The 26,214-nt window shown below is 43.4% G+C and overlaps 1 protein-coding gene across 2 annotated transcripts in view; it reads left to right on the top strand.

The window, feature by feature from the left end:
* Positions 1-3,374: 3,374 nt before the first annotated feature.
* LOC106545793 (stimulated by retinoic acid gene 6 protein-like) overlaps positions 3,375-26,214 on the top strand; it is a 59,010-nt gene continuing 36,170 nt past the window's right edge. For both annotated transcript variants that reach the window (XM_087716329.1, XM_087716328.1), the window contains exons 1-4: positions 3,375-3,544; positions 14,667-14,742; positions 15,620-15,720; positions 16,640-16,770. In XM_087716329.1, the coding sequence (XP_087572455.1) occupies positions 3,531-3,544; positions 14,667-14,742; positions 15,620-15,720; positions 16,640-16,770 (322 nt within the window). In that variant the 5' untranslated portion in view covers positions 3,375-3,530. The remainder of the gene's footprint in view (positions 3,545-14,666; positions 14,743-15,619; positions 15,721-16,639; positions 16,771-26,214) is intronic.

Here is a 26,214-nt window from a genome sequence, read left to right as displayed (position 1 = left end):
TGGCCTTGCCTGATCATTCCAGTAGAAGATGAGGTTCACCTTTGAAATAATTGCAATAATTATCCCCACCCCATGCATTGCTTATCTTGACCCAGCATTTAGTCGTATGGGTCGTAATGAGTATATGTCTGCTTGTTTTAAGATTGTTTTAGAACTTAAGATAACTTTCATCCTCTTTTGCTTTTTGGTTGTATTAAGCCACTATGGCAAAAAACATGTTTTTAATAGGAAATCTGGAAATAGTACTTCTACATAATAAAAGAAAAAAATTAGGATTGGGCAGGCTGCATTTGGAAGTTCTCTAAAATCCCTAATATAGATGGGAAACATAGGTTTATGCATTTCAGTTCAGTGTAGATAAGAGTTTCCCTATGATCACATCTCTTCCATTTTATCTCTGTCAGGCTCAAAGAACCAAGAATGACACGTGGACTTATTGCTGAACAGGTTTTTTTTTTAATTGTTGTTTCCCTTTAAACATAAAAGGGAAATTTGCCATACTCATACTCTATGAACTGCTAGGAGGGGTTCACCTTCACCCTTTTCCTGCATACCAGAGGTTCTAAGCTCCACTTGGCTGTCTGGGAAAAAGCCCCTATTTCTTGTGAATCCAAACAAAATTCCACCCCACCCAGTTTCTTTTTGAACAAAAATAAAGATATGGTGATACTGCAGCACGTATTGTGGGGTGGGTTAGGATTGTCAAATGTTGAATGGTGATTGGGAATTGTATGTGTCTGATCTAGGATCTAGGACTCTACAAATTTTCAGGCATTTAGGAATACCCCATCAGAACACGGAACACATTTTTTGCATTTCTAATTCATATTATCAGTATCACTATACTTGGGAAATTGGTACAGTGTGGAGTCTCTCGATACTGTACTTGTATTATTATTCATGATGTATGTCTTATAAATGCTACTGATTATGAATTTTAATCTGGATTCTTCTTCTTCCTCTTCCTCCACTTCTTCTTCTTCTTCCTCCCCCTCCTCCTCCTCCCTCTCCCTAATATTTTTTCTGCAGGGGAAGGTTCCACTTTTCACATCAACGAACACCATCTTGCACGATCAAACACAGCACCTGGATTCTGCCTGCTTTTTGACAGGGATGGCTGTAGTTTCATAGGTTACAACAAAAAAGCCTGACTGACCAGCCTGTTACCTGGTCCTGATATGAGTTTGATCTGTATTCAGCTCAGCACCACCCTGGCTGTTGGACAGCATCCAGCAGCACCACTAGCAGAAGCAGACCTAGCCACCATATTTTGTTTCGTATAGTGGTGGTTTTTAATTTTTGAGTTGCCCAATGTCATTTACTGTTTATGAGATGGATATAAATCCTATATAATTCATTCTTTAACCAATTCATAAATTGGTTAAATAAATAAGTAAACTCTCATGAGATTCCTCACTGCCCTGTCTAAGCAGATGTATTTGGTTTCTATGTTGTCTTTTTATTTGAAATAAAAGGAACTTAAGAGCTGAAAATACAATATTTACTAAGTACAATTGAAAAAAGCTTGTGCCACTGTTGTTTCAGTTCTTATTCTCCAACCCTTTGAACAAATAACCTCAGTTAATTCAGTTCCACACCTAAAAATGTTCTTGGCCGTATTTTTTCCTGTTCATCCTCTATTTGGGAAGAGGGGAGAGGCAAAGTGATCTATTCTGCTGCTTCCACACTACACAGTAACAAGAATTGTACAGAATCTAATCCATTATGGCATTTGCCAGAATTTATAATCTTTCTGGCCTTAACATTGTTTTTCTCAACTCATTCTGTGGGTGTATAGAAATAAGGTATTTAGGAAAATAATAGAAATACTGCAGTTTTTTTGGCAAGTTTTTTTTCCTAGTAGTGGTTTGCCACAATTTGCTTTCTAAGGCAGAGGGAGAAGGACTGGCCCAAGCTCATCCAGCTATTTTCATGCCTAAAGTGGAACTGGAATTCATGGTGTCCCTGAAGTTTTCCTCATAGGACCGATGGATAAACAGTGGAAAAAAGTCAGGGAACTTTATTTTTGTACATGAAAACAACATGAAAATGCCCAGAGTTATTAGCTTAACATGGGTGGTCACATAAATCTGTTTCAAATAAGTAGATTTCAAACATTTCTATTTTGCTTCTTTCCTTCCTATGTCCAAAATATCTACTGTACTTTTACTAACCATAGTTAGAAGTCTTTATACTGTTCTATCTTGTGCACTAGTTATGCTTTTTCTTGGCCCAAGGTGCCCTGTTTATAATCACTTATTCCTTGATCAAGACTTGTTTTGATTATTGCAGTATACTCTACTTGGAGCTACCTTTGGGAGGCTACAATTGATCCAAAATGCAATGACTTGAGTAGTTATGGGCAGTAGTTCATTTACTCATAAAAAGGTAAAGGTTCCCCTCGCACATATGTGCTATTGTTCCCGACTCTAGGGGGCCGTGCTCATCTCTGATTCAAAGCCAGAGCCAGCGCTGTCCAAAGACGTCTCCGTGGTCATGTGGCCGGCATCACTACATAACAAGTCTATTTTGAGAACTGCATTGATTACCTGTTGTTCCTAGTGAAATTCAAAGTGATTATAACTTTTAAAGCCCTTTATGGCTCAGGATCTTAGTATCTTCAGTGCCCCATCCAATAACATCAAAGAAGTTAGGTGATTTTAGAGTTTATTCAAAACAGATTGCCTCTAGATGTAGACTTTGTATGTACGAATATGAAATATGGAACTCATTTATACCATAGGTTAAAGATGAATTATATACAAATGTGTTAGAAATAAATATATATGTCATTTAATATTTACATAGGTTTACACAGACCTTATGATATACTTGGCATTTTTTCTATTTTTTTCACTTTTTAAAAGGTTTTTTCAAAACTTGCATTTGTGTTACATTCCTTTTTCTGTTATTTTTAAAAACAATTTAAAAAGATGGTTGAAATTCCTGCTTAGAGCCCGTCCCTCTTCCTTCCAGCAGAAACAGTTTTTTTAAAAATTGAGATTTATTGTTATCGTTCTGAAATCTTTATTAAATGCAGAATGAGACTGAATGCATATGTTTTGATTTTTAGTTAGACCCGCTAAGTTAAAAAAAAAAGTCCGTTCTGCCGAGACCATCCACGATTTGTACGTGGCTGGGAATGATGATGTTGCAGCCTGACACACCTGGAGGCCTCTTGCTGGGGAAGGTGTATCTGCAGGAGGGATCCCTCCCCCCGAAAGACGGTGCGGGAACTGTGCCCGTGGGATTTCCCCCCCCCCCGGGGATCATCTCGCGTTGAAATCGCAGCGGGCGGAGGGAAGAGGAAATCGTTTTCATCGAAGATGCTCGACTACGCCCAGCTAGCTTCTTTCGGCTGACTGGAACTCCGCCCGAAGCGACTATATGAAGGTCAGGAACGCAGTTGCTAGGCAGAGAGCGCAACAATTTCGGACTTTGCGTGGCTCCCTTAATCCAACTTTAGAAAAGCGGTCCGCGTCTCCCTTTGCAATCCTGCATCTCCTCGTCCAGCCTTTTTCTGCAAAACTATGGCCGACGACGCGTAAGTGGACGGTGCGACCGGTGGTGGTTAAACCCAAAAAGTTGGAACGGTTGTCCGTTAGTGGGAAAAGCTGGGACGGAAAACCGCGCTGCGAGTTGCAGCCGCCCCTTTGCAAATCTGCTTCTTTGTATCTCTTGGGTTGAGTTCGCGCGGCCCGGATATTGAAGAAGTTTCGTTCTGTTGTCGGGTTCGGGGCTGAGGGTGGGGGCAGAGCTATAAGGCGGAAACAAGAAACACCTCATCCCATGGCCTCCCGTCCCGGTTAAAAAACGAAGTTGAGGATGAGAGAGGTTAGAGAGAAAAGCGGGGGTGGGGGGGAGAAATAGCCGCCTCTTAAATCTCCAAAGGATGTAGAGTTGAGATTGAGATCTGGCTAAACGGTGAGCGCGCAATTACGAAATAAAAGCGGACGGGAGGATATTCACTACTGTTGCTTCTCTCTCCGTGTGTCTGTCTCTCTCTCCTCTCCATACCTTGCCTGTAATTGAAACAATTTAGGGGAAGGGGAGAAGCTTTTACTTCTTTCCTAACTTTCTCCCTAATGGAGGGAATAGGATTTTTAAAGGAAAGATGGAGAAGGGCTGTCAGAAAGAGACTTGGAGGTTCCCCCCCCCCCACTATGAAAAAAGCAGCGCTCTCTAGTGTGAAATTCGATGCGCTGATCCTATCTGTATTTGAAGTCAGGCCAGGTCGTTTGACTACCTTCCAGGAAAACCCTAGGGTTGGGCCTTTGGCCATTCGCAGCAGCTGGAGCATGAATAGGCTCTGGCACACCTTTTTTTTTCTTTTCTTTTTCTGGTGGGGCTTTATTCCATTCTTAGCTCATAATGAGGCAGGCTTAAATTTAGCTTTACCATGGTTAAAGTACTATTGTCGTCGTCTCCCCAGTCTGGTTCCGCGCCCGCTCTATGGCGGGCGCGGCAGCGGGGCTTTCCGAAAGCCCTGCCAAAATCCCGGTGCTGGCAGACATAGGGCGGCTTTTGTCCACTTGCCTCACTGGCCATGAACATCACCGCATGTCACTGTTCCAGATACAACCGAAGAGATCCACAAGCTGCTTAAGTCTAAAACAGAAGATTTACAAAGAATACTTTTTGGAAGAAAGAGTTTGAAAAACAAATTACACAATTAGCAAAACCAGGATAATTTAAGGATACCGTGTTTCCCGGAAAATAAGACAGGGTCTTATTTTCTTTTGACCCTCGAAATAAGCACTTATTTCCAGGGAGGTCTTATTATTTTTGAGGTGCAGGAGGCAGCGAGCGTGGTCACCTCATGGCTGCTGCTGTGTTGCAATATTTTCAGGGAGGGCTTATTTTAGTGCATGCACTCAAAAGCCCGATTGGGCTTATTATCCAGGGAGGTCTTATTTTCAGGGAAACAGGGTAATAGGGGATGCATCGCACCAAACTCATTAAAAGCCCATGAAAATTATGCTGTGAAAAAAGGGTACAGGTAGTTCTTGAGACACAACCACATTGTTTTATTCATAAACATTTTGAATACAGCGTATTATCAGGGTATATCATTTACCAAAGAAAAACACAGAACAAAACAAAATATTAACACATACACTAGGAACAATTGTAATAATATAATAGAATAGTTTTGGCTCAATTTCTCTTTCTATTAGCTTATTCTTAATTCTATTAATTATATTGGCATATTTATAATTAAAAACCATCTTTATATTTAATTCATACATAGCAATAATTATTCTTCATCTAATTTCTACCTCTTATCTCTAACCACTTATAAAATCTATTCCATGTCAAGTAATATTCTGTGTCTTTGTCTTTTATTTGTAAACTCAATCTATCCATCTTTGCACAGTCTAATATTTTCCGAAAAACATCCTCATCTGATGGAGTGTTCTCATTTTTCCAATATTGTGCAAATACAATCCGTGCTGCTGTCAATACATACAGAACTAAATATATAGTCCCTTTATCATAACTCTCCGGCATTATACCCAACAAAAATATTTCTGGTTTCAGATCTATATGTTGTTTAATCATCCACAATACGATCACAATAGAGCTCAACATATATGTTCCCAAGTGAAACATTTGTTAAGTGAGTTTTATAACCTTTCTTGCAACAGTTGTTAAGTGAATCACTTCAGATATTAAGTTAGGAACATGTTTTTAATGTGAATCTGGCTTCCCCATTGACTTTGCTTGTCAGAAGGTTGCAAAAGTTGATCGCATGACCCCAGGACACTGCAACACCAGTCATAAGTATGAACCAGTTGCCAACCATCTAAATTTTGAAAAAGTGGCCACGAGGATGCTGCAATCATTAAAAGTGTGAAAAATTGAACTTTGAATGGTCCCTAAATGAACTGTTATAAATTGATGACTACACATAGCATTAGCAATAGCACTTAAACTTATATACTGTTTCATAGAGCTTTACAGCCTGCTCCAAGCAGTTTGCAATGTCAGTCTATTGCCCCCAACAATCTGGCTCCTCATTTTACCGACCTCGGAAGCCTGCAAGGCTGAGTCAACCTTGAGCCTGATGAAATTTGATCTGCCAAACGGCTGGCAGTCGGTGATCAGCAGAAGTAGCCTGCAGTTCTGCATTCTAACCACTGCGCACCGTGCCTCTTGATAAGACACCCCCAAATTATCTTTTTATTTAAAATATGATTGCTACACAATGAATACATAGAGCTTGATATTTTTTTTCTCAGTGTATCGTCCAGATTTATACTAGCTAAGTTAAGCTATTTATTCTTTTAACCACCCTTTGTTGACCAAGTCCTGGTGTCCTGAATAATGGATCAAATAGCAGGTTGTGCATCTTTGAGAACGAAATTGAATTTATTAACAGATTTCAATATCTAGGGATTGAATACAAGGTTGTTTAATAGACACACAGAATGACCAATATTTATAAAATATTTAGGACAGAAAACAATCCACCCAAAAACTTGTGCCAGGGAATCATAGAAAAGCGACTAATCTGCTGTTACTATATAAGTCCTGTTGCCAAAAATTAAAATAAACAAGTATCGACTAGTTGGATTCATACATCACATAAATCCATATACTTCAGCTACTAAATTGTAATAGCTGGCTTTGCTATCTCATTTAAACCAAAATCAAACAAACAGCATGATCTGAGATTCCATCTTGGAAAAGTCAATTCCTATTCTAAAATGATGGCCTCAAATAGGGAAGGACTGACTAGTTCAAGCTGCAATAGAAATGGAGCCGATACATTGGTTGATTTGTTGCTGCCATGGGTGGTGGAGTAAGGGTTTTATTATGGGTTTTATTATGCAGTAGATTTGTTTAAAATGTAAGCCTCCCAGAGTTACCTATCCTGAGTTGGGTGGCTATGTACATTTTTCTTAATAAAATAAAATATACATATTTCTACCCCGCACAGCTGTACACACATACACGGACAACTTCTCACACATAACTGAATAGATAGAAAAATCATCTTTGATGGAAGAAATGAGGAACTGCCAAAATGCCTTTTTTCTCCCTGAGAATCAGATTAAAAAGCCCTCTGGTATTATTAGCATTGTCAGCGAAAGTGAAATCTGTTATGTTGAAGAGGAATGAATTTGTTTAGTTGATATTCAGGTAGGACTGAGGAAATTTGAAAGGCCAGGAAACAAGTCATGAGCCGTTCAGCTGTATTGTTATGTTGAAGAGGAATGAATTTGTTTAGTTGATATTCAGGTAGGACTGAGAAAATTTGAAAGGCCAGGAAACAAGTCATGAGCCATTCAGCTGTATTGCCAAGTTCTAAAGTATATGTTTGAGTTTAATGCGTGAACCAAGCCTTGTTTGTTTTGCAATAAGAAGTAGCTCTGTGCCACCCTTAGTCATAGATCCCCTCCAATGCAAATCCTTTTGGTTGCTCTGCCATTGTATCTTTCTGAAAGCTTGATTGTGCCACTTACATAATAAATGACATTTCTGCACCTTGAAATAAGTATGTGAATATTCCAAATAAAATACTGGAGCCATCAAATTGGTAGTTAGACCGACCAACCAACCAACCAACCAACCAACCTACCAACCTAATGCTCCTTGCCAAATGGCTTTGAAGTACAGTCAGTAGTGGGTTGCAGGCGGTACACCCTGGTATGAGTGTACCGGAGCCTGCCTGTAGCACTGGGTACCATTCCGGTATGGTGCTCCGGAGGGCCCAGCAACCCGCCCGAGCTCTTTACCTGTCCTTTAAGCCTTTGGTGCTTCCATGCACGTGCATGGTGCCTGTGGCGCCTATGTGACGCTCCGCCGAGCAGCTGGAGCGTTGTGGAAGTGTCGGAGGCAGATATGACACATGCACCTGCTGCGTGCATGTGTGTGCATGCCATGCGTGTCCATATGGGTGATGCCGGGCTCATTCCCACTGTACCAGTTGGAACAGGATCCGGAACCCGTCACTGAATATAGTGGCATTTTGACAAATAATTACTTCTTAAGATCTCAGCAATAAAATATGAAATCTAATAATATAGATAGTTAGACATAGAATATTTAGGTATTTTGCTTTATTTTTAATTTATTTTGTTTTTTCCTCATAGCCTGTTTTCCCCCTCTCTTTTTTCTTTTTCATGTTGCTTTCTACCAATTAAATATATGAGGTCCCCCCCCCATCTCTTCACCATATAGCTTTGTTTTTCTATAATGGGTTAGGTTTCTTTTTTAAACTATACATATTTTACAGTGTCTATAGGTTTATGATGTAACATATATTGTTCTTTAGTTAATAAATAACAAAATTTGCTAAGGGTTCTATTAAGAAAAATCCCATGGTCATGTGATCACCGTATGTAAAACCTCCCCCTTTTGATAAGCAAAGTCAATGAGGAAAGCTGCATTCATTTAATATCCATGTGATTCACTTAACAACTACCATAATTCACTTAATAACCATGGCAAAGGGCATAAACTCTGGTACAACTCACAACAACAACCTTAGTTAGCAACATAAATTCCTAATTATGGTAATAAGTCAAGGACTACCTGTAGCTTCTCATTCTCTCTAAATATAAGGGAATCCCAATATAACTATTTTCCTCTTTTAACCCTGAAATTGATCAAAGAAACAAACTTGATAAATCTTCCCTGAATGCTTCAGGGCGTCACTTTTTAATCTCTTCAGAAAGAACCCCAAGTTAGTTTTTTGTTCGTTTTTGTAGCTATAGGTCTTTCAAAACTAACAGATTTAAAGTTTAAAACAACGGATTTAGTATATTCAATAAGTAACTTTCATCCTTTTGTTTATCCCTTCTAGAAAATCATCCAAGATCATAGCAAAAATCTTTTGTATAGCTATTCATCCATTTCCTGAGAGTTGTGCACCACCTTTAGGGAATTATTTGTATGTCTATATTTTTCTCCATATATCACAGTTAAATCCCCAAATCCAGAGTTAAATTCAAAATAATTTCAAAATTATCAGCTGCAGCTTATTTTTGATCTGTAACTTCATTACAACATGCTCGGTCCATTTTATTGAGATTATCTATTTAAAAAACAAAAAACAAATTGGCCAAAAATATGCAACAAATTATAGAAATCTGCTCCATTCTTTGTCCTGTGGCTCCCTCTAGTGTACAGCTTTCAAGATCCCTTTATCATAAAAATCCCAAAAGAGACATTTTCTCATTTGTGGGATAATTATTTTTAATTAAATCAAAGCTATAAAGAAAGTAGGGACGTGGTGGCTCAGTGGCTAAGACACTGAACCTGTCAATTAGAAAGGTCAGCAGTTCAGCGGTTTGAATCCTTAGTGCCGCATAACAGAGTGAGCTCCTGTTACTTGTCCCAGCTTCTTCCAACCTAGCAGTTTGAAAGCTTGTAAAAATGCAAGTAGAAAAATAGGAACTTTGGTGGGAAGGTAACAGTGTTCAGTGCATTTTCCACGTTTAGTCATGCCGGCCACAGGACCATGGAGACATCTTGGGACAGTTCTGGCTCTTTCGCTTTGAAATTGAGATTTCGGGAAATCTAGAGTCAGGAATGAAACTAGCACATATGTGCGAGGGGAACCTTTACTTTTATAAAGGAAGTCCTTGACTTACAACAGTTCATTTAGTGACCATTCAAAGTTACAATGGCACTGAAAAAAGTGACATGACCATTTTTCAAAGTTACGACCGTTGCAGAATTCCCATGGCCATTTGATCAAAATTCAGATGTTTGGCAACTGACTCATATTTACGGTGGTTGCAGTGTCCCGGGGTCATGTGATCACCTTTTGGAAACTTCTGATGAGCAAAGTTAATGAGGAGCCAGACTCATTTAACAACCATGATAGTAACTTAACAAATGCAGTGATTTACTTAACAACTGTGACAAGAAAGGTCGTGAAATGAGGCAAAATTCACTTACCTGTTTCATTTAGAGAAATTTGTAGCCATATGTCAAGGATTACCTTTACTTCCAAATCAATCTGGGCCATTAATCCATTATAACTTTTGAAATCTATATTCTGAGTACACTTTTGCTGTACAATCCAATACTACATATATTTCAAAGGTGTTTAAACATCTATCTTGCATTGCCTTCTGCTAAGGGGGAAGTGACTAACATGATGAATACAGGAAAATCTAGCTGATCTGAAGAGTCCTCAACTCTCCAACCATAATAAAAAAAAAGGAAATCCAAAAGTTGATTAGGAATCGAGGCTCAATCAAGCTTGATGTCCATAAAAAGGCAGAGTTGCAGGATTCACCGTGAAGGAATTGTCATTCCCATCATAAGCTGCCTGCAGAATGGCAATTTCTACTGCCTGCAGTTAGTCCTCGGTTAACAACCACAATTGAGCCCAGAATTTTGGTTGTAAGTTGTTAAGCTGCAGAGTTAACAATGGTCATTAAGCAAGTTACTGTGGTCAGTAAGCAAATCATATAGTCATTAAGCAAACCATATGATCCCCAAGTGAACCAGTATATCGAATGAATGTTGCAAATCCAAAACACTGAAAATTGTGGTTACATAACAATGATGCACTGCAAATGGTTTAAATGGGGGGCCAGTTGCCAAGCACCCAAAATGTGATCATATATCCATGGCCATGTGTGTGTCAGTCATAATTTGGAGGACAGGTCACAAGTCACTTTTTTTGAAGCCCATCATAACTTAGAGCTGTCATTACGTGTCCTGTTTATTTAGGCTGCCCATTTTGTCTGCACGCAAAACTGTTTCTTTCCAGAATTGCAAAGGATAAAGTAGGACTTCCTAGTTTGTCCCTATGTGCCCCACCCCTCATATTCATTTCAGGTGTGTGGGAGCTGCAAGGTAGAAACCTTCAGTTGTTTAGGGACAGAATTTACTACATTAAATAAAAGCTCACACAATTATTTTCATCTTTCCACAAAAGGAATATATTTGTTTTGATTTCTTATTTGTATGTCTAGAAACACATCCACATTTTCTATTTATGGTTGAGTTGTGCCAGATTCTCCAGCCATATCTCAGCAGTAAATCACAGATTTTCTTGACATTTTGCAGCTGAAGGCACTGATGGTCAACCTTGGCAAATTTAAGATGTTTAAGATGCAATTTTCAGGTCCTGCCCTTCCTTTGGCAGTAAAACAATATTGGCCTTTCCAAGATTTTGTCATAGGAACGCTTTGCAAAACAGATTTCATCCTGCTTCTAAGTGGCATGAAAAGTTATTTTGAAATCACTTATAATAGGAACTGGGTAAGTAGAAATCCAGGTGGAATTGATTTGGAGAACCACACTTTAAAAAAAAGATATTCAAGACCCTGGTGTCTGTGGAATGTTGGAAGTTGAAGTTCACACATCTTAAAGTGGCTGAGGTCAAGAAAGGTAACGGGAAGTGTTGGGATTAACTTTACAGTCAAGGCTAGATTAGACTCTTTCTAATCAACTTGATTAGTAACGTAATTACAGATAACATTTTGTTGCAATAGATTGACCATTGTAGTGCAAATATCATGACTGGAATCTACTGATTCAGCTTCTTCAGCTCAACCTTTTGAATTAGTGGAGGAAGCTGGATTCACTTCATGACCACATGATCCACTTAACAACTGCAGTGATTAGTGGCCCTGAAGTCTAGTGGTCATTATACAATGATAATCTCTGGGAATTGCTAAAGCCTGCTATGCCAACCTCATACTTTACATGTTGCAAATAAAAATAACATCGTACTCCTGCAGTATGCTTCCTACATTCTGAATTAAACTACATTCCTCCTGGAGATTTCAAAGTCAGTATGAAAAGTTTTCCTTTTTTTCTGTTGGCATTTTTGTTTTATGTACAAAAACTATTACGGATCGTCCTCATATAATGGCACTGAAAAAAGTGACTTGCTACCAGTCCTTGCACTTATGACTCTCACAGTGTCCCCATCATCCTGTGATCAAAATTTGAGTGCTTGGCAACCACCAAGTATTTACACAGGTTGCAACATCCTGGAGTCATGAGATTGCCCATTGCAACTTTCCCAGTTGGCTTCCAATAAGCAAAGTCAGTGGGGGGGGGGGGGGAGTTGGATACACTTAATGATTGCACATTTTATATAACAACTGTGCAGTAATATGCTTAACAACTGTGGCAAAAGATGATGTAAAATAAAGGCTACTCACTTAAAACTGCCTTGTTTAGCAATGGGGATTCTTGCCCCAATTATCATATGTCAAGTACTGCCTGTAAATATAAAAGGTGAGATATAATCTGTTTTTAAATAGTTCAATCTTGGCAATATAGTGTATTTCCATTATATTAAAGGAAGTTCAAATCAGAAATTCATATCTAAAATCCAAGATTGTAAATATGGAATGGCTGTTTTTCTACTTGCATAAATAAATCCATTCCTTTCCTAAATTCCAGTTTTTATAGTTTATAAGTCAAAAGCATATTCACTCCATTCAACAGCGATGAACTTTTTAATAACTCACTAATTATTTTGTCCCTGTGAAGCCAAAATAAAATACTAATTGAACAAGCTCATATCATATGGATTAGGGCAAGGAATGGAAAATGTGTCTTCTTTTGAATTTAAGACATTATGTCCAGAAAAGTTATATCAAACTTATTGGTGGCAGGTGAAAGTGGAATGGGCAGCAATCCATCCATCCATCCATCCATCCATCCATCCATCCATCCATCCATCCATCCATCCATGAGTTGACCTGGACAGTGACCAATCAGTATAGATTTCTCTGAGTTACATTTCACCATACTGTTTATGGGAAAGGCATTCTTTGACTGGCTCCTGGATGAAACCTGTCCAGTATGGTTGAATCTCTGGCATAGGTCTCATCTTTCTCAGAACATCCAAACACCAGATCCACTGTAAAGTAGTGCCTCACTAGGGGACTATTATTATTAAGGTTGGTTTAGTCAGCCCAAGGCTTGGAATAAATTTCTAATAAATGAGTGTATGCTTATCATGACAGCTATCTGATGAATAAATAGACCTTCCATGGACAACTATTTGTTGTTGTTATTTTTGTTGGTCATACAGTCAGATATTTAGACTGAAATTGATATTTGTGTCCACCTATTGAGTCCATCCCAAGGATCTGGGATAGGCAGATGCTGTTTGATGTATTAACACTATTGTCCCAGGATGTTCCAAGAAAGGCTGCATTTTGCAATTGACTGGTGTTGATTTTGTCAATGCTGATGGTGATCAAGTGGTCCTCCAGATGTTTAGGGATCGCACCCAGGGGATTCATGCTTTTTGCCACAGTAGTTCTATTTGCAAGTCTTAGTATTTTGTGATTTTCTCTAGTTCTTTCTCTTCTCTTCTGCTGATTCCAAGTAGTATAACATTTATTTTCTTATCAACAATTGTTAACTCTGTGGTGTCATGTGGCAGATGTCTAATCAGAGGTGGTATTCAACAGGTTCTGACCAGTTCTGGAGAACCAATAGCGGAAATTTTGAGAAGTTCGAAGAACCGGTAAATACCACCCCTGACTGGCCCCACCCCATCTATTCTCTGCCTCCTGAGTCCCAGCTGATTGGGAGGAAATGGGGATTTTGCAGGAACCTTCCCCTGGAGTGGGGAGGGAATAGAGATTTTGCAGTATCCTTCCCCTGCCATTACCACCAAGCCACCCCCACAGAACTGGTAGTAAAAAATTTTGAATCCCATCACTGGTCTGAATGTTTGAATTCTAAAGACACAGAGCACTTTATCTTCTTCATTTACTATTTGTCTATTTTGTGGATCCACCAGTTTCCCCAAACCTCCTGAACTTGATGTTTCTAGTAGATTTTACTACATTTAAACCCAAACATTTGGCAATAAATAATTAGGTCATGATACTGCTTGTAGTCAGTTTGTGAAATTTTGTTGTTGCGACTGATCAAATTGTCAAATGTTTCATCTTTTTTACTTTACTACAAATGCAACATTTGCAGTTCTTTGTTACATGTTGAAATTTTGCCTTGAAGCAAACCTTTTTCTTGTGCCGCTAAAATAAAGCCTTTAGTTTCTTTCTTTAGCATTTTTCATCTGGATTTATAGCTTAGCTATGAAATGTGATGTTTAAATATGTTTCCAACCATAGCGTTTGGAGATCATGATTTATGGCTTAGTGTTGCATGTGACCTTTCAATAAACCACAGTAAAAATAAATCCAAAACTTGGCACAATATGAGAAACCAATTACTTTTCTTTTCTTTAGCTCTTTCCAATGGCATTGTCACATTTCAGTTTCTTGTGGTTTGAAGAAAAAATCATATGAAAATTATAGTGGAACCCTCTTCCCCCCCTTTTTTTTTGCATTTTGTTTGTGGGCTGTTTAGGAACTAAACTGGTACTTTATTCTGTTTGGATATGTTCATCTTTTCAGATCTTCTGAGTATGCACTGGTTGTGGTCTTTTGGGGAATTTGGCCTTTGACACAAACTGTTTCAGTTCTTGAATTAAAGGAACTTGCATGCCCTTTTGTTCAGTGGCTGAATATTTCCTATACTTTTGTTCTATAATGTTATCGTTACTATGTATTCACTTCATGAACTGTAAATAAAGTAAAAATTATACTAAAATAAAATGTAAATTAAAATCTGGGGTTGCTTGTATATGAATAGCAGTTTATGTTTTAAAAATGAAACATACAAATAAAAATCTTGTATTTTTCATCATCTGTCTTTAACAGGAATAGCCAAATAAATGAGACTTGTAAAAGTTCAATTCAATCGGGCGTTTTTCTACATTATTCGCTGATTCCATCAGTAAGTAGACCAATAATCTGATAATCATTGACTACTTGGACTCTCCTGATTGATGAGTGCACCCTAAGATTCATTGGAGGAAGCCAATTTAGATGCATTTTCAAAGCTGGCAGCCTCTGGATGTGTAATCCACATGCAATTCCCATTATTCTCAGCAAAAAAGATCTGGCTGCAGATGAGAGGAGCTGTATTTTAATGAATGTCTATGTCTATTTATTTATTTGTATCCCACCTTTATTATTTTTATAAAAAACTCAAATGGCCAACATATCCAATTCCCCCCCTCCTATTTTCCTCACAATGACAACCCTGTAAGGTGGGTTAGGCTGAGAAAGGGGAACTGGCCCTTTGCCAACCAGCTGGCTTTCATGGCTACGGTAGGACTTGAACTCATGTCTTTTACATTTTAGCCTGGTGCCTTAACCACTTGATCTAACTGGCTCTCACATATGTAAGTACTGGATTGAAGATGGCTGCCTTTGGGATAAGGCAAAACTTGCATTTATCTACATGCTTCACTGGCCCAAGAACATGCTTACAAAAGCGCATATGGATGCTTGTGTTTACAAATGTGAAAAGCAGAGCTCTCCCACCCTACAGCAGGTGCAAGGGAAAAATGATAATTGATTTATCAAAGCCCTTAATTCTCTATCTATCCAAGGCACTAGGCAAGATAATACTTATTCTACTGGGTGGATCTGGAAGGAGATTTGCAGGATGACTACTTGCTCAGAATTCTGACCTAGTTTTGATTTACATTGATTGGTGAAACATATAATCTCTGAATTGTTGGGTATCTTAATACTTTTTATATTGAAGATTTATTGATGCCTTCATTTTGGTTCATGATATACACTTTTTTTCCCTGTTCCTGCAGGTTGTCATCATTTTGATCCTGGCCTGTCTTGAAAAGAGAACAAAAAGATTTTGGTTTGATGACAAATGTCCCAAATGTCCAAGACACTGTGGGTTACTGATGTGAGTTGGACAATATTTGCTGGTCATTCCCAAGTAGCAGTCCTTTGGGGACTTGTAGCCTTTTGGAGGCAGAAACTGCAGCTGCCTAAGTATCCTTTAGGTCCTTGACATAAAAAAGAAAATGATTCAGCCAAATATCTCTTGCATATTTATATTTCGTGATGAAAAACAGTGTTAATTGTTCCAAAGCAGACAATTTATTTATTTAGCATGGCATCGAAAGCAGGTAAAGAAAAAACACTTTCTAAGGCAATTGTGACCTCTAGTCTGACTCATCAATCCTAGTCAGATGGGAAGCCATCACTGGAACTGTAATCCAGCACATTTGAAGGACCATAGTACACATTGCTTGCACCCATCTACAGCACAAACAAGTGACAGAGACACTTTTTTCCTGCAGTGTCCCTGGATTGTTGCTTCATCCGATGTAAGATGAACTCCACTTTTTTGTTGCTGTACAAATTTTTAAGCACAGTTTTCTTCCACATACCGATGCCATTCAACAAGAGCTTCAAGTTCCATAGAAACTGTTAAGCTTTGACTTCCTTTAACCTGGAGGGAAGGCAATAACTGGAGACAGAAACAATGGAGCTAAAATAAAGGTATAACAATTCAGTGTCCTTCGGACACTCTGAGCTTGTTTATTTTCTTGCAGATATTTCATTACCCAAACTAGGTAACATCTTCCAGTACCACTAGCCATGATGATGCTACCTAGTTTGGATAATGAAACATCTGCAAGAAAACAACCAAGGTCAGAGAGCACCTTCATTTCAACTCTGAGCTACAAATATTCAGCTATATTGGGATTAATAGCATCATGCCAGTGTAATTCTCTGCTAGTTCAAGATTGACTGGAAATTATTATACCTCTATAGTTTGGAAAGGATCTCAATGTCTTTTTTTCTTTATTTTACAGCCCAATGGACACTGATTGCTCAATCAACAACCGATGGTCTTTGGGATTTGCATTTGGTGCTACTGCTGATAAAGTCATGTTTCTATTTCAGAAAGAGTACTTTCCAGAGGGACTTCCTGGATGGGCTAGAGGTAAAATTCATGATTAACAAGTGATAAGAGAGCATTAGAGAAACTCTGTCTCTTTGTATTCTCCCATTTTTTCTGTTTAGCTATTTTTCAGTCTAAGGTTATCTTGCAGATAATTAGTTTATTCAGGAGTATAGTGAGGGCTAGACTTTAGACCAGACATGATCTTCAAGTGGACAGATTATGAAGACAGTGGCAAATAGCTTCAGTGTCAGCATTAGAGATATAGTAAGAATAGGCAAAGCCTTTCCAGTATAAATACATAGCAATTTAAAATCCTCCTCCTTGAAACATTAAATATGTTTCAAGGAGATGCATTCTTATTTGTGACTGAAGATAAGGTCCGAACATCTCCAACATATCAAGCCATAGCTGTAAGCAAATAATATATAATTGGAGTGGCTTATGGGGTTCATGATAGGGAAATGCCAAAAATAGTGGGAAGAGTACATTACTTCTCCTTCTTAACTTTCCTTCTTTAAATTCCTCCTCCTAAAATAATGTTTCTTCTCTGCTGACTTTCAGGTTTAAAGCCTAATAGGCAATAATGATAGTAAAAGTAGAAAACGACTTGTCAATTAAATATGTTTCATGGTGACTATATGGTTATGTTCATTGATTATGTCCTCTCAAATCATTTTTGACTCCCAAGTGGTCACATACAGTAGATAGATCTTTTCTATGATGATCTGTCCCTAACTTGGTCTCTCAGGTCTCCCAACTGTGCACTCATCACCATTACGATCCTCTTTGCTACTGGTTGTCCTCTTATTCTCTTTCCTTCTACCTTTTCCAGCTTCTCTAAGAAGCTAGGTCTTTGCATAATGTGTCTGAAGTAGGATAATTTGAGCCTGGTCATTTGCACCTTGAATGTGAACTCGACATTTATTTGCTTGCTGATCCTTTTGCTGGCTTTCTTGTCTGTCTATGGTATTTGGTATTTTGGTATTTATTAGTATTTATAGGCCGCCCTTTTCCCTGAGGGGACTCAGGGCGGCTTACATAAAATGGGGAAGGGAAGGTACAGACAATAGACACAAAACAGTACATAAAAGTAAAAATAGTAAACAACATTCATTCATCATTCGGGTGGGGACAGATTATCTTTATCCCCAGGCCTGACGGGCTAGCCAGGTCTTAAGGGCTGTGCGGAAGGTCTGGACGGTGGTGAGGGTACGAATCTCCACGGGGAGATCGTTCCAAAGGGTCAGAGCTACTACTGAAAAGGCTCTCCTCCGTGTGGTTGCCAGTCAACACTGACTGGCAGATGGTACTCGGAGGAAGCCTAATCTATGTGATCTAATTGGTCGCAGGGAGGTAATTGGCAGAAGGCGGTCTCTCAAGTACGCAGATCCACTACCATGGAGGGCTTTATAGGTGGTGAGTAGCACCTTGAAGCACACCCGGAGATCAACAGGTAGCCAGCGCAGCTCGCGGAGGATAGGTGTTATGGGGGCGAACCGAGGTGCACCCACAATCACTCGCGCGGCCGCGTTCTGGACTAGCTGAAGTCGCCGGATGCTCTTCAAGGGCAGCCCCATGTAGAGCACATTGCAGTATTCCAGCCTAGAGGTCACAAGGGCCCGAGTGACTGTTTTGAGGGCCTCCCGATTCAGGTAGGGTCGCAACTGGCGTACCAGGCGAACCTGGGCAAATGCCCCCCTGGTCACAGCCGTCAGATGGTGGTCGAAAGTCAACTGTGAATCCAGGAGGACTCCCAAGTTGCGAACCCTCTCTGAGGGGTATAAAATGTGACCCCCCAGCCTGAGCGATGGAACACTGATCGAATTATTGGGAGGGAAACACAACAGCCACTCGGTCTTCTCCGGGTTGAGTACAAGCTTGTTAGCCCTCATCCAGTCCATAACGGCCTCAAGACCCCGGCTCATCACGTCCACCGCTTCATTGAGTTGGCACGGGGCGGACAGATACAACTGAGTATCGTCCGCATATTGATGGTATTTTATCCCGTGCCTCCGAATGATCTCACCCAGCGGTTTCATGTAGATGTTAAATAGTAGGGGGGATAAGACCGAACCCTGCGGCACCCCATATGTTAGGGGCCTAGGGGTCGATCTCTGCCCCCCCACTAACACCGACTGCGACCTGTCCGAGAGGTAGGAGGAGAACCACTGCAAAACAGTGCCTCCCACCCCCACCTCCCGCAGTCGTCGCAGAAGGATACCATGGTCGATGGTATCGAAAGCCGCCGAGAGGTCGAGGAGAACCAGGATGGAGGCATGGCCTCGGTCTCTGGCTCTCCAGAGATCATCGGTCAATGCGACCAAAGCGGTTTCTGTGCTGTAACCGGGTCTGAAGCCTGACTGGAAGGGGTCGAGATAACTTGCTTCCTCCAAGGACCGTTGGAGCTGGAAGGCCACCACCTTCTCGACAACTTTCCCTACAAAAGGGAGGTTGGAGACTGGTCGATAGTTGTTAAGAACAGCTGGATCCAGCTATGGTGTTCTAAGGAATTCTCTAATAGTCCACATATATTAGAACCCTATAAAAATGATCAAGGAGATTTGCAGAAGGCACAGGAAGTAAGATATAATTGTAGTCTCCTTTGCCTATGCACTAGCACTTTAAGGTACGTTTGGAGCAGAGAATTGCCCTCACACATAATGCTAATGTTTTTAACCATGTTTTCCTGAAGAAGTTTATTCAGCTAGTTCACCTATAATGTTAAGCTCTGCATCACATCAAGCCATAGATAAGCCATATTATGGTTTGGTGTATTATATGAATCTAAATGCTACTTGTCCATTGCATATGTTTATGAGTCTCAACTCCTTGTGCCAATATAATACCTTCCCATGTAACCAGATCACTATCAATAAAGTTTAGATGATCACTCCTTAGGGGGCTTGTAAGTTTATTAGGAATCCCCCCCCCCCAGGTCCCAAAAGATTATGCAGGTTTTGTATTTTGTATTTGTATTTTATTAAAATTTATAGGCCGCCCTTTTCCCTGAGGGGACTCAGGGCGGCTTACAACCAATAGGGAGGGGGTACAATACACAATAAACGATATAAAAACAAGATAAGTAGTAAAAACACAACATGCATTCTACATTCAACACTCGGGTGGGGCAAATTAAGGACTTATCCCCAGGCCTGTTGGGAGAGCCAGGTCTTGAGGGCTGCGCAGAAGGCCTGGACGGTGGTGAGGGTACGTATCTCGACGGGGAGATCGTTCCACAGGGTCGGAGCTGCAACAGAAAAGGCTCTCCTCCGTGTAGTCGCCAGTCGACATTGACTGGCGGATGGAATTCGGAGGAGGCCCAGTCTGTGCGATCTAATCGGTCGGAGGGAGGTAATCGGCAGAAGGCGGTCTCTCAAGTACCCAGATCCACTACCATGGAGTGCTTTAAAGGTGGTCATCAGTACCCTGAAGTGCACCCGGAGATCGACAGGTAGCCAGTGCAGCTCGCGGAGGATGGGTGTAACGTGGGTGAACCGCGGTGCGCCCACTATCACTCGCGCGGCTGCATTCTGGACTAACTGCAGTCGCCGGATGCACTTCAGGGGCAACCCCATGTAGAGCACATTGCAGTATTCCAGCCTAGAGATCACAAGGGCTCGAGTGACTGTTGTGAGAGCCTCCCGATTCAGGTAGGGTCGTAACTGGCGGACCAGGCGAACCTGGGCAAATGCCCCCCTGGTCACAGCCGACAGGTGATGATCGAGAGTCAGCTGTGGATCCAGGAGGACTCCTAAGTTACGAACCCTATCTGAGGGGTATAAAATTTGACCCCCCAGCCTGATAGATGGAACATTAGCCAAATTGTTGGGAGGGAAACACAACAGCCACTCGGTCTTGTCAGCCACTCGGTCTTCTCCGGGTTGAGTACCAGTTTGTTAGCGCTCATCCAGTTCCTAACGGCCTCCAGACCCTGGTTCATCACATCCACCGCTTCATTGAGTTGGCACGGGGCGGACAGATACAATTGCGTATCGTCCGCATATTGATGGTATTTTATCCCGTGCCTCCGAATGATCTCGCCCAGCGGTTTCATGTATATGTTAAATAGTAGGGGGGGATAAGACCGAGCCCTGCGGCACCCCATATTTTAGGGGCCTCAGGGACGATCTCTGCCCCCCTACCAACACCGACTGCGACCTGTCCGAGAGGTAGGAGGAGAACCACTGCAAAACAGTGCCTCCCACCCCCACCTCCCGCAGTCGTCGCAGAAGGATACCATGGTCGATGGTATCGAAAGCCGCCGAGAGGTCAAGGAGGTTTTCAAGTGCTACAGAACTCTGCGTTGTTGTTGTTGTTAGTTGCGAAGTCGTGTGCAAGGTTCCTCCAGGCCTTCCTGTCCTCTACCATTCTCGGGAGTCCATTTAAGCTCATGCCTACTACTTCGGTGACTCCATCCAGCCACCTCATTCTCTGTCATCTCCTTCTTCTTTTGCCCTCTATTTTTCCCAGCATTAGGCTCTTCTCCAGTGAGTCCTTCCTTCTCATCTTCATCTGCCTTCTAAAGAGGAGTCAAAGTTGATCTCCTCTAGGACTGGCGGTTTGATCGCCTTACAGTCCAAGGGATTCACAGGAGTCTTCTCCAGAACCATAGTTCAAAGGCCTCAATTCTTTGGCGCTCAGCCTTTTTTATGGTCCAACTTTCACAGTCATGCATTGCAACTGGGAAAACCATAGCCTTGACTATACGAACTTTTGTTGGCAGGGCGATGTCTCTGCTTTTTAGTATGCTGTCTAGATTTGCCATAGCTTTCCTCCCCAGGAGCAAATGTCTTTTAATTTCTTGGCTGCAGTCCCCATTTGCAGTGATCTTGGAGTCCAGGAAAATAAAATTTGTCACTACTACCATTTCTTCCTCATCTATTTGCCAGGAACTGAGAGGGCCAGATGCCTTGATCTTAGTTTTCTTAATGTTGAGTTTCAAGCCAACTTTTGCACTCTCCTTCTTCACTCATATCAAGAGGCTCTTTAGTTCCTCTTCGCTTTCTGCCATTAGAGTGGTATCATCTGTATATCTGACATTGTTGATATTTCTCCCAGCAATTTTAATTGCAACTTTTGATTCAATTAGCCCTACCTTTCTCATTATGTGCTCTGCACATAAGTTAAATAGGCAGGGTGACAGTATACAGCCTTTCTGGACTCCTTTCCCAATTTTGAACCAATCAATGGTTCCATGTCCAGTTCTCACTGTTGCTTCTTGATCCGCATATAGGTTTCTCAGGAGATAAATAAGATAGTCTGTTACTCCCATCTCTTTAAGAACTTGCCACAATTTGTTGTGATCCACATAATCAAAGACTTTAGCATAGTCAATGAAGCAGAAGTAGATGTTTTTCTGGAACTCCCTAGCTTTCTTCATGATCCAGAGAGAGAGAGAGAGAAATAGAAAGAGAGAGAAATACAGTAGAGAGGGAGAGAGAGAGAGTTAATAGGTAGGTAGATAGATAGATAGAGGGAGAGAGAGAGAGAGAGAGAGAGAGAGGGAGGGAGAGAGAGAGGAATACAGTAGGTAGGTAGGGAGAGAGTAGGTAGGTAGATGTTTCCAGGTGTATTTATCCATGTGCTGGAGAAGGAAATTGCTAACAGTCTCCAAAGTGAAGCATGGGAGGAGTCACAACTGAGTATTAACACAGCCCTTTTGTCCAGAGACTGAGGTAAATCTTGAGGCCACTCCTCTGCTCCTCCTCCTGACTTTCCCAGATTAACCTCTGTCTTTGGCCCAGAAGGAATATTTTTCCTGACTCTCCCTTCACTTCGAAGATCTTTTCAACAGACTAATTCCTTTGTTTGGATCATCTCTCCTCATCAGTGCTTCGCCTGCTGCTAGCCTAGAGCCTTGCCGCTTCACTAGCACAAGCCCCGAGCCGGACGGTTGCGGGGGGGGGGGAGAAGCTCTTACCTAGCTGCGAGGTCCAAGGAGATCCAGGCATCAAGGGTAATCCGGAGAGGGTCCAGAGTTTGGCGGTGGGCCAGTGCTCGGGCCGCGGATTGGCAGCAAGCTCGGGAGGGCACGGAGCCTTAAAGCGGCAGGACGTGCAGTCGAGCTGAGGCCAGTAGGAAGGAGGAGGTGGTGAACACAACTGTGAGTAGAATGGCAGAGGCGGCAAGGAGCGGGGGAGCAGTGGGCCCTAGATCCCCAGGGGAGTCGGACCCAGGCAAGGGGACCTCCAGGGGAGTTCCCCCAGTCACTAGAGAGAGGTCCTTCGCCAAGAAGAGCACCTCCAGGGCCGCGAGGAGGAAGACCTCTGGCAAGGAGGTGCAGGTCACCAGGGCTTCCAAGAGGAGGATTAGGGATGCCATCAGTCCATCGCCCTCCAGATCAGCAGTTTTCCCACGCTGGAGGAGGCCCAGCATGATTCCCCAGGATCCCCAGTGGGCTCTAACAGAGGGCACAGTTCCCTATCGCCCCCTTTATCATCTGCCCACCCTTCTGGGGCACGGGGAGATCCCTTTGGGTGCAGAGTTCCTAGCCCTTCCAGGTGCCAGGCTCAGTGGATTTTTTACAACCCCCAGATATTCATCCCTCCCTCCCAAACTTTCCTGAGAGCTTTCAGGAGGTTCTAGCCAGAGCCATAGCACAGAGGACAGCCATAGGGATGAAGCACCAGTCCCAGGGTTCCAGAAGAAAGACTTCCCAGGGTAACCCCAGAGGTCACCAGGACCATTTCAGGTCACCTGCCCCAAGAGAGACCAGGTCATCCTCTCCCTCCACTGCCAGCGAGGGCTTGGATCTAGAGGAGGGGGAATTGAAGGACATTGGGTTTTCGGTGGACGAGGATGCCCAGGTCCCTGAGGCGCCCAATATCACCGGTCTTTTCCCTCCCTCCTTGTTTAGCTCCTTATTATGTAAGGTCAAGGCCATGGCAGATCTGGACAACAATCCAGAGCCAAGCCCAGCTGTTGCCACCCCTGGCACGAGCGGGGGGAACAAGAAGGGGCTCTTCCACAGGCCCCAGGTGGAGAAGGAGGAGATTCCTACCCCAGACCTGTTCTTAGAGGTGCTTAAGTACCAGTGGGTTAAACCAGCTTCTTTCCCCAACCCAGGGAGCTTTACCAAGGTAGTGGCCATGGCCGTGGGTCACCTTTGTTCCATCCCTGTTTGGCTTCATTGTTACCTTGATGAAAAGAGCCAAGGTGGCGCAGTGGTTAAATGCAGCACTGCAGGCTACTGCTAGATCAGCAGTTCAGCGGTTCAAATCTCACCGGCTCAGGGTTGACTGAGCCTTCCATCCTTCCAAGGTGGGTAAAATGAGGACCCAGATTGTTGGGGGCAATATGCTGACTCTCTGTAAACCGCTTAGAGAGGGCTGAAAGCCCTATGAAGCGGTATATAAGTCTACTGCTATTGCTATTGCTATTGCTATATCCTCGTACTGGCCAGGTCTCCGGCTAGGGCTGAGCAGGACCTGGGCCTCACCATCGACACTCTGGGGTTCTCAATTAACCTCAAGAAGAGCCATCTAGTTCCCTCCACCAGACTCCAGCACCTAGAGTTAGATTCTGTGGCGGGTGAGGTATTCCTCTCCCGGGAGCGTAGGGACAGCATTGTTCAGCTGGTTCAGGAGATCCGTAAGTCTCGTTCTGTCCCTGTAGTTCTTCTTTCCAGACTTCTCGGGAAATTCATCTCATACATAGGGATTGTGCCCTGGGCCCACCTCCATGCCAGAGAGCTGCAGTGGTTCCTGCTCCCGCACCAGAGAGGTGGGATGAGCAACGCAAGCTTTAAGGTTCTCGTGACACCCCAGGTGCTCCTCTCGTTCCATTGGTGGCTGTCTCCAGCTCTAGGCAGAGGGTCCCTTTTCAGAGAGCCAGCAAGGAAGGTGCTCACGACGGACGGGAACCTATTCGGCTGGGGAGCACACTTGGAGTCCCAAATAACCCAGGGCCGCTGGACCCCAATGGACCTGTGCAACAACATCAACTGGCTGGAGCTCAGAGCCATCCATCTGGCTCTGCCGTGGCACGACAAAACTGTGCTACGCAAAATAGCGGAGATTAAATCGTGTCCCTAAAGTCGCAACATCATCACCGCGGGGACAACAGCGCGGCGACAGAAGGGCGTTCTTTGCCTCCAAAGGTAGCCCTCCTCCTCCAGCTGACAGCGGCAGTGGGCACGGGGCAAAGCGGGCTGCCCAGCAGCAGCAGCAGCCTGCGGGAAGGGTCCAGCACAGCCACGGGGGGCAGCAGGAAGCCCGCGGGGGGCCCGAGCAGGGCCGCCGACGCTGGTGGTGGAGGAGGACGCAGCAGCGGCAGCGGCTGAGGCTCTCCCGGGGCCGGCGAAGTGGGCTTGCCCGGCAGAGGCAGGCCGCCCTCTTCTTCCTCAACAACATCTCCTTGGATGGGTGGCCGCTGCCACCGGGCAAACCCGCTTCGCCGGCCCCGGGAGAGCCTCAGCCGCCGCCCGCCCTGCCTCTTCCTCCGGGGGAGGCGCCGGCGGCGGAGGCCGCCCGTCCAAGGAGATGTTGTTGAGGAAGAAGAGGGCAGCCTGCCTCCGCCGGGCAAGCCCACTTCGCCGGCCCGGGAGAGCCTCAGCCGCTGCCGCGTCCTCCTCCGCTTCCTGCTGCCCCCCGCGGCTGAGCTGGACCCTTACCGCGGGCTGCTGCTGCTGGGCAGCCCGCTTTGCCCTGTGCCTGCTGCCGCTGTCAGCTAGAGGAGGAGGGCTACCTTTGGAGGCAAAGAACGAAGCATGTAGAACGCCCTTCTGTCACCGCGCTGTTGTCGCGGCGGTAGGGTCGTTTTTTTCTTAGCGCTTCGGACGCCGTGGATTTGCCTCCACACTTATGTTGGCGCGGATAAGGGCATCGCGGTTTTGTGGTGGAACCGGCTCTGCTACACTTCAAGGCAACAGTGTCCGACGAACATGTTCTGGTCCTGACGGACAATGTGGCAGCCAAGGCCCACGTGAACAAGCAGGGGGGCACGCGTTCCAAGGCTCTCCAAGGCCTACGAGGCACAAGGACTCCAGGTTCCAAAGGGCATCACCGCCCACTCCACCAGAAGTGCTGCCACCTCAGCGGCCTGGGCCACCCAGGCCCCCATTGAGGAGATCTGCAGAGCTGCCGCCTGGTCCTTTCCCTTCATCAGGCACTACCAGCTGGATGCATACGCCTCCATGGAGGAGGCCTTCAGGAGGAGGGTTCTTCAGGGAGTCCTGGACTCTCGGGGGAGCTCAGGCCCAGTGATTCCCTCCCAAGGACATCTAGCTTTGGTATGTCCCAGTTGTGACTCCTTCCACGCCTCACTTTGGAGATTGTCAGTTGGTCTTACCTGAACTGCATGTCTCGAAGGTGGCGTGGGAGTAATCACTTCCCACCTGTTAGGGCACCCCGCACTAGGGGCCTGAGCTAGTTCAGTTTTGATCAGTCAGGGACCGAGCAGAAGGATGTGTGTGTGTGTTTCTCTGTCCCTTCCTTCCCATCGGTTAATCTGGGAAAGTCAGGAGGAGGAGTGGAGGTGTGGCCT

The sequence above is a fragment of the Thamnophis sirtalis genome, unplaced genomic scaffold (genome assembly GCF_051295495.1).
Source record: "Thamnophis sirtalis isolate CommonGarterSnake01/CBP01778 unplaced genomic scaffold, rThaSir2_p1.2 scaffold_5, whole genome shotgun sequence".
Lineage (NCBI taxonomy): Eukaryota > Metazoa > Chordata > Lepidosauria > Squamata > Natricidae > Thamnophis > Thamnophis sirtalis.
Note: the sequence above shows the minus strand (reverse complement) of the source record. Positions and strands in the feature narration are given on the sequence as shown.